At 41.5% G+C, this 7,431-nt stretch overlaps 1 protein-coding gene across 1 annotated transcript; it reads left to right on the forward strand.

Annotated features, from left to right (window-relative positions):
- ISCA1 (iron-sulfur cluster assembly 1) lies at positions 1 to 6,927 on the forward strand. The gene is made up of 4 exons (XM_050913416.1): positions 1 to 109; positions 1,737 to 1,790; positions 3,525 to 3,630; positions 6,487 to 6,927. The coding sequence occupies exons 1-4, from the start codon at positions 29 to 31 to the stop codon at positions 6,633 to 6,635; spliced, it is 390 nt and encodes a 129-aa protein (XP_050769373.1). The 5' UTR covers positions 1 to 28; the 3' UTR covers positions 6,636 to 6,927.
- Positions 6,928 to 7,431: the final 504 nt, after the last annotated feature.

A 7,431-nucleotide genomic window follows, 5' to 3' on the forward strand; every position in this document is an offset into this window, starting at 1 on the left:
AGGGCAGAGGACGGGGCGCAGGGGGGCGATGGCCTCGTCGGTGGTGAGGGCCACGGTCCGCGCCGTCAGCAAGCGGAAGATCCAGGCTACGCGCGCCGCCCTCACCCTGGTCAGTGCCGCGCCGCGCCGCCGCGGGCGGGGAGCGCTCGGCCCGCCGGCGCCTCACGGGTGGGAGAACTGCGCCACGGGCCGGGCCGGGCAGCCGGGCCCACCCCGGGCCTCCCGCCCGCCCCGCGGCAGGTGGTGCGCAGCCGCCCCTGGGCTGCCGGTGACGGCGGGACGGGGACGGGCCGCCGCAGCCTGTCTGCGCGGTCGGCGGCGCTGCCCGCCCGACCTGGCAGCGGGCGAGGCGCCGCTGCGTCGGGCCGCGGCGGGGGCGGCGGGGGTGGGACTCGCCCGGGGCGGTGTCGCGGCCGAGGGCCAGCGCCGTTAACGCTCGGAGGTTGCCAGCTGTGCGGTGCGGCTGGGCTTTGCTCGGTAGGAAAGGGCTACGAGGAGGCTGAAGGGGCCTCTTCCCCCTCGTGAGTTTACTGGGGGGAGCTGCTGCTCCGTGCTAATCCCGCTGGGGGGAAGGCCCCGCGCCCCTCTGCTCCGTGCGCAGGCAACCCTGTGCAGAGAGCAGGGCGGCGGAGGGCAGGCAGCGGGAGAAGGGGGAACGTCAGTGCGGTCCCTTCATGCGGGGGGCCTATTTGCACAGTCGCCCGAAGAAGTGTATTTATTTAAAAAAAAAAAAAAAAAAAGGAAATGCATTGTCTTCCAAGGAGGCTTTGTATCCTTTTGTTAATTGAGGAAGCGCATTTGCTACCAGCAGCAGTATTGAAGAGGCTGTACTGTTGAGAGGGATTACTGCAGAAGAAAGTACAGGCAGTTCCCTGCAAGAACAGGGGCAGATTAAGTGCATGTAGTTCAGTCATTTGTCAGAGCAGGTAGTTTCCGTTCAGTAGTGATTCTGTAAGAAATGAAGATTAATAGCAGTAATTAGAAAAGGTTTTCTACTGTAAGTCTACTCGTAGTTTGCTTTGTGTGTTTAACTCTGCTCATGGTAAGAACTTCACGTTACCAATGCTTTTCCTTTTCTCAGTGTCTTAGAAGCTTGTAAGCATGTGATGGGAATTTTTGTGTTTGTGTTCTGTTCTTGTATTTCTGCAACAAGTAGATCTGCATGAACAGTGAGTTTTTCTGCTGTAAAGTCACAGTTCCCCTCTAGGTTAGTGGGAAGAGAGAAGTAGGCCATAAACACTTCTGTGCCTAATTGATTTTTGTCTGTAATGTGTATGTGACAAAAGTTTCACAAGAGCGGAACTACTTAATTGAATTGTGGTAGTGATTTGGCGGGGGGACACGACACCCTAATATTAAAGACTGCAGTTCTTGAGCTATCTGTTTGCCAGCAGTGTGGGTGAGGAGGAGAGTGAAGAGGTATTGTGGTCTGCGTAGTAGGTTCAGAGGTATTAGATTCAGCAATCATCTGTTTTACAGCAGAGTGTGTATCTTCAGATCAAACATTAGTTTCAAGTAGAACACAGGCTGGTCAATACTGATAGGTGGCTGATGCTGAAGGTGGACTTGGCAGATAGGAGACAAATGTAAACTAGGAAAATTTGAGTGCGCAGAATTGGAATAGAAATTTTTTATAGTACAACTAAGTACATTGCACACTTTAATATGTGCAAGCACTCGCTGCAAATAAACCAAAAAACCCATTTCAAATTGATGTCTATTTTTTTCTTTTTCAGACCCCATCAGCTGTTCAGAAGATAAAACAGCTTCTTAAAGATAAACCTGAGCATGTAAGTATAAACAGGACCAACCTGTAGATTGTGCTAAGGTATTAGCACAGCTCATGATCGCAAAGCATTTCTGGCTAACTTAGAAGTTCGAAATAAACACTGAGGTGTTTATTAGAGATGTTGGCATCTTTTTTTGGAGGGGAAAGTGTAAGCTTGTTTATATACCAAGCTTCGTTTCTTTATAAAATGAAACACAGGAAGTAACTGACTGTAAGGACAGTTCACTGTACAGTTACTTTTGAGATAGATAAAGTTGAAAATATTTTATGCTTCAAAATATTTTTGAGGTATATTTTAATGAAGCCTTTTAGTATGGCATAGTGGTGACTTCTGGTAGGGAAATAGATCTTCAGCTGTTGATAGTAAGATGTTATTAATTAAGTTCTTATAGGAATTCTCATTGTAAACTATATAATAATAAGGTTAGATTCATACCCATTGAAAAACATCTAATTCTTAGGAGACTTGCCAGACAATGTATTTTTTTAAGTAATCAGCATTTCTCCAAATAACTTACTGAGCTTGTCATCTTTTCTTCTTGGGGAAAAACACACAGTCTTGCTTTCTAACCATTATAAAAACAAGCATTAGATTTTCTTCTTTACAGTAAGTATTGTTTCAAGAAGAATATTTCTCTTTTAACTTCCGTACAACGCCCATTGTTTCTTTTGCTTCCTGCACATCTGCAACTTACTAGACCTTTTGTTGTAATGTTTTAAACCATCCCAAGGAAGCCCTAAGCCCACAGCTTAGCTGGTCAGTCACCCCCTTGCTATAAATGGTGTTTGCATTTTCCAGCCCATTATTTGTAGCAGTTCCTGTAGAGAAAGGTATTTAGTCTGAAAAGATCAAACACTGTTTGTCTGAGATCCCACTTGATGACAAGTGATATGTTTTGATACATTTTTATTGTAACATTGATCACGCAGATAGACAATATAATTTTCCTCTTCAATTATGAAGCATTGGTCTGTGGAAAGTGGTACAGATACTTTTGAAAGATTGTTGTGTGCAGTTTTCTGTTTCTTTAAGACCTTCTCTCAGTTCTTTACTTACACAGATGCTCTTTTTGTCAGACTTGTTGGATACTGTGAATGTTACAAACATTGAATAGGTTGGCTTTTAAGGTCGATTAAAACAGTAAGCAAATAAACATACTTGATTTAAGGAGGGGATTGCTTTTTAAGTGGGACTGGCAATAGAGGTAATGAAGAAATCAAAGTATGTTTTTCAAATTTACTTTTGGTTTGAAGTAAGCTTTCTGATGGTGTCATTACAAAAGTTCTGTGAAAATCTAGTAACTGCCCTTGTCTTGGCCTCACAGCTTCATAATTACGTTACTGTCAATAATCTTAACGTAGCGCCTGACTTAGCATCTGAGTAAACTTTAATTTGAAGTCACAAAAATACCCGTCTTTGAAATTTCACTGTCTTTATGAGAGCAGACACCTACAGGATTGCCAACAGTTTATTACTTCAAAACTTTAACATACTTTAGGGCTTGATCCACAGTAGCAAACATCTGATGTTGGCTTTTACCTTGGCAGTCAATTTTGTAAAACGAAAAAAATGTTACCTCTTAATCCATTAAGGTAATTCACTTCTGCTTTGAGGCAATGGAGAATAATAAATCAGCATTTTGTTGTTCTGCATACTTTTTATCTTGGTGTTCCAGAATAGGTTTTAAAAAAGTCATGAATGTCATGGTGTTTTGTTTTGGTTTTTTTTTTTTAGGTAGGTGTGAAAGTAGGTGTTCGTACAAGAGGATGCAATGGACTTTCTTACACGTTAGAATATACAAAATCAAAAGGAGACTCTGATGAAGAAGTAGTTCAAGATGGTGAGTTTCTGATGCAGCAGAGCAAACTTTGTGTTGATGGGGAAGAATAGCCTATTACAGGTTTGCCAAGGTACAGGTTAGAACTTACTTGGAGTAACGAGTTGTAGCAAGAGGTCCTGCTGTTCTATTACAGGAATTGTTGTCACCTTAGTTTCTGTTTTGAAGTAACCAGTTAGTTAAAATCTGCAGCTTTGCAGTCTCTGCGTCAGAGACTGCTCCACCAGAATAGTCTAGTCCATTGGTCATGTCTTTGGAGGTGGCTAATAGCAGATACTTGGAGAATAATACAAAACAATGCATATATAAAGGAATACTTTATCAGCATACCTGAACCAAGACTTGGCAAAGTAAAGATTTTTACTTGCAAGAGATTTTCCCAATTATCTTCTCTAGTCTTATTCTTCATTGATTTGTAATTTGTTTTTAACTTCTTCATGCTTTTGCCCTTTGCATTGCTTTGTAACAACGAGTTCTATGATTGTAATTTAAGAGTATTTTAAAAATTGTTTTCATATGCTGGTATTTAAGCTTTCTGCCTGATAATTTCATTGAGCATCCCATGATAGGGCTACTGCTAAAGTTCCTGTCATGGTTTAACCCCCGCCAGCAATTAAGCCCCACACAACCGCTCGCTCGCTCTCCCACTGTGAGATGGGGGGTAGAATCAGAACAGTAAAAGTGAGAAAACTCATGGGTTCAGGCAGACACTTTAATAGGTAAAGCAAAAGCTCTGCATGCAAGCAAAGCAAAATAAGGAATTCATTCACTATTTCCTATCAGCAGGCAGGTGTTCAGCCATCTCCAGGAAAGCAGGGCTCCATCACACCTAACAGTTACTTGGGAAGACAAACACCATCACTCTGAATGTCCCCCCCTTCCTCCTTCTTCCCCAGCTTTTATTGCTGAGCGTGACGTCATATGGTATGGGATGTCCCTTTGGTCAGTTGGGGTCAGCTGTCCCGGCTGTGTCCCCTCCCAACTTGTTGTGCACCCCCAGCCGACTCGCTGATGGGGTGGTGTGAGAAGCAGAAAAGGCCTTGACTCTGTGTAAGCACTGCTCAGCCGTAACTAAAACACCCCTGTGTTATCAACACTGTTCCCAGCACAAATCCAAAACATAGCCCCATACAAGCTATTCAGGAGAAAATTAACTCTATCCCAGTCAAAACCAGCACAGTTCTATATATTTTTCCAATTTTTATAAAAATTCCTGTTAGTGGTCTTTTTGTCAAATACAGAGTTTTACAGAAGCAGAACAGTGTTTGGTTTGGTTTCTGTTCTTTTTCTAAAAGTTCCTAAAATTCCTTTTGTGGGAGTGGTTTTGGGTTTTTTTAGGCATTACTGAACTGTTATTTTATGTTCAGGAATGTTACTTCTAATTTGGTGGCAAAGTAAGAGATTTAAATATAAGTGGGATATGACAATTATTTCCTTACAGAAGCTATGCTGCTGGGTAGAGCCCATCTTCCGGCTGTCTTCAAAATACCTGTGACCAACTCATAAATTTTATTCTCTTAAACAGAGAATTAGTTGGAACTTCAGCAAATGATTAAATTGAACTAGAGCATGTGAGATAGGGACTGCCACCTAATTCTGCAGATGCCTCTTGATTTCAAATTCAGATGGCTTCTGGAGTTACCTCTTCTGCTTGACTCAGAGGTGCTCTAGCTTCACAGAGCTGAAAACACATTTTGCAGAAGGCATTTCCTGGTTTGGATCTTAAGGAAGATAAAAGCGGTTTCTCTCAGTTGGGTTGCAGACCTTAAGTTCCAAAGCAGGACAGCATTTCAGGTGTGCCTGTGTCCTTTCTGCTTTGTTTTGGTTGCTTCTATACAGCTTGCTAGTGAAGGCTCTGATTTTTATATAGCTCTGTGCTCAGTGAGCTCGTGGCTTTGGATCACAGCACAAATTTTCTGGCTTTTAGGTAGTAAGTGACTGCTTTGGGGATCAGGTCCATAAACTCTTTCATTAGGTTTAACCTTCACTGTCAGTTACTGTCCAAATTGACCCCAAAAATGTGTAGATTCAACTCAGTTGCCCACAGACTTGAGTTGTGTTAGTAATGTGTTTTACCTCAAAGTCTGCTGTGATGAAACAGCTTTCCAGCAATCTCTCATATAACTTAAGGAGTTCTTGTTGCTGTTTACTGATACAATTTTACATTTTTAGTTTTATTATTTCCTAGTCTGAGGACAGTTAAAGGAGGCCACTCACACGTTTGTATCAGATTTGCAGTTTTAAAGTTCAGTAACTTTCCAGAGAGGTAGATTCTTTGTATACTTTAGAAACGGGAGCTCTTTCTAGTTCCTAAGATGAGCTAGCAATTCTTAACCCTTAAAGGTTGTGATATCTTTGAAAGTTCACACATTTGCCACCTTATAGGATTCAGTATTGCTAATAGTTAATGTAGACCTAATATTTTTGACAGAGCAAAAAATAATCATTTTGAGAGAGGAACATTTGGTTTTTCAAGGTTTTGGAGCATCTTGTTGGATGCACAGACTTTAAGAATGGTAGGAAATGAGTTACTGACTGTAATGCATGGGAGTTAAGTATTGAAGCTGAGATTTGTTCCCAAGTTCTCCAGCTTATTTCCCTGGGTATCATGTTTTTAAATCCCCCCTCAAAAAATACATACGTTCATGTGCACACACAAGTAACCATTCTACACTGTTGCTAGACTTTTACAGGTAGAGTAAAAACAGCGATGAAAGTGCCCCATGTTAGGCCAGGGAAACGAAGTTAAACTGGTAATCTTCATATTTAGCGTCCATTTTTTTATCACTGATCAAAAGATAATATCAAAGTGAATGATGATTTTGCTGTATGTAATTTTTTTTCTTTGTTGTCTTCAAGGGGTTAGAGTGTTTATTGAGAAGAAGGCACAGCTGACACTTTTAGGAACTGAAATGGACTATGTAGAAGACAAACTGTCCAGTGAATTTGTCTTCAATAATCCAAACATCAAAGGAACATGTGGCTGTGGAGAAAGCTTTAACATCTGAAATCTCAGGACTACTTTGACCTTGAACACCCCAAAACACTTACTATTACGGCTTTCGGAAGCAAATGCATTTTCTTCAGGTTCGTAGGCTACATAAAGTGGGGATACCATTAAGAAAAACGTTAAATCATTTTGAAAATGTAAATTGTGTGTTAAATTCTACAACTGATGTAGTTATGCTGTAATTTGTGATGAGTTGGGATCGAAAAGGTGAGAACAGTAAGTGCTGTAGTAATGTCTCTGTACTTTCACATGTGAAGGAAATAAAATGTCACTGTTCTTTTCCTTTGTCATTTTCTTTGTCCACTCTAGTCACGCTTCCGCATCCAAAACCCATTTGAAAGAATATATTGCCTATGTGTTCTGCTTTGGGTTGGGGGGGAGGGGGTGTGACAAAAAAGCCCGCAACCATTTATATGTGTGTCTTCATAAAGATTTATATACACAGGCACACGGTCCTCAGCTTCAGAGTTCACTCTGATTATGTAGATGTTTGCTTTGTTTTTGTAGTTTTCTGATGCTTTCATCTTTTTACGTGTGGGTTTTCTGGTGGTTTATTTTCCCATAAATCCAGGGAATTCCAAAAAGAAGTTCATGTATTAATATAGTGGTGGGCTATTGTAGCACTGCTTGTAGAAGTACTTCAAAATGGGCTAACCCAATTTTAATTCTGTTCCTTTCCTTGTTGAAGGCACAGTCTCTGCTGTACTTAGTCATTTTCAAGAACATGAAATATATTCAGGTACTGGAGTACTAAAGCAGGATACACACAGGCTTTGTTTCTCACATTTGTGTCA

Source organism: Gymnogyps californianus, chromosome Z, assembly GCF_018139145.2.
Source record: "Gymnogyps californianus isolate 813 chromosome Z, ASM1813914v2, whole genome shotgun sequence".
NCBI classification, from domain to species: Eukaryota; Metazoa; Chordata; class Aves; order Accipitriformes; family Cathartidae; genus Gymnogyps; species Gymnogyps californianus.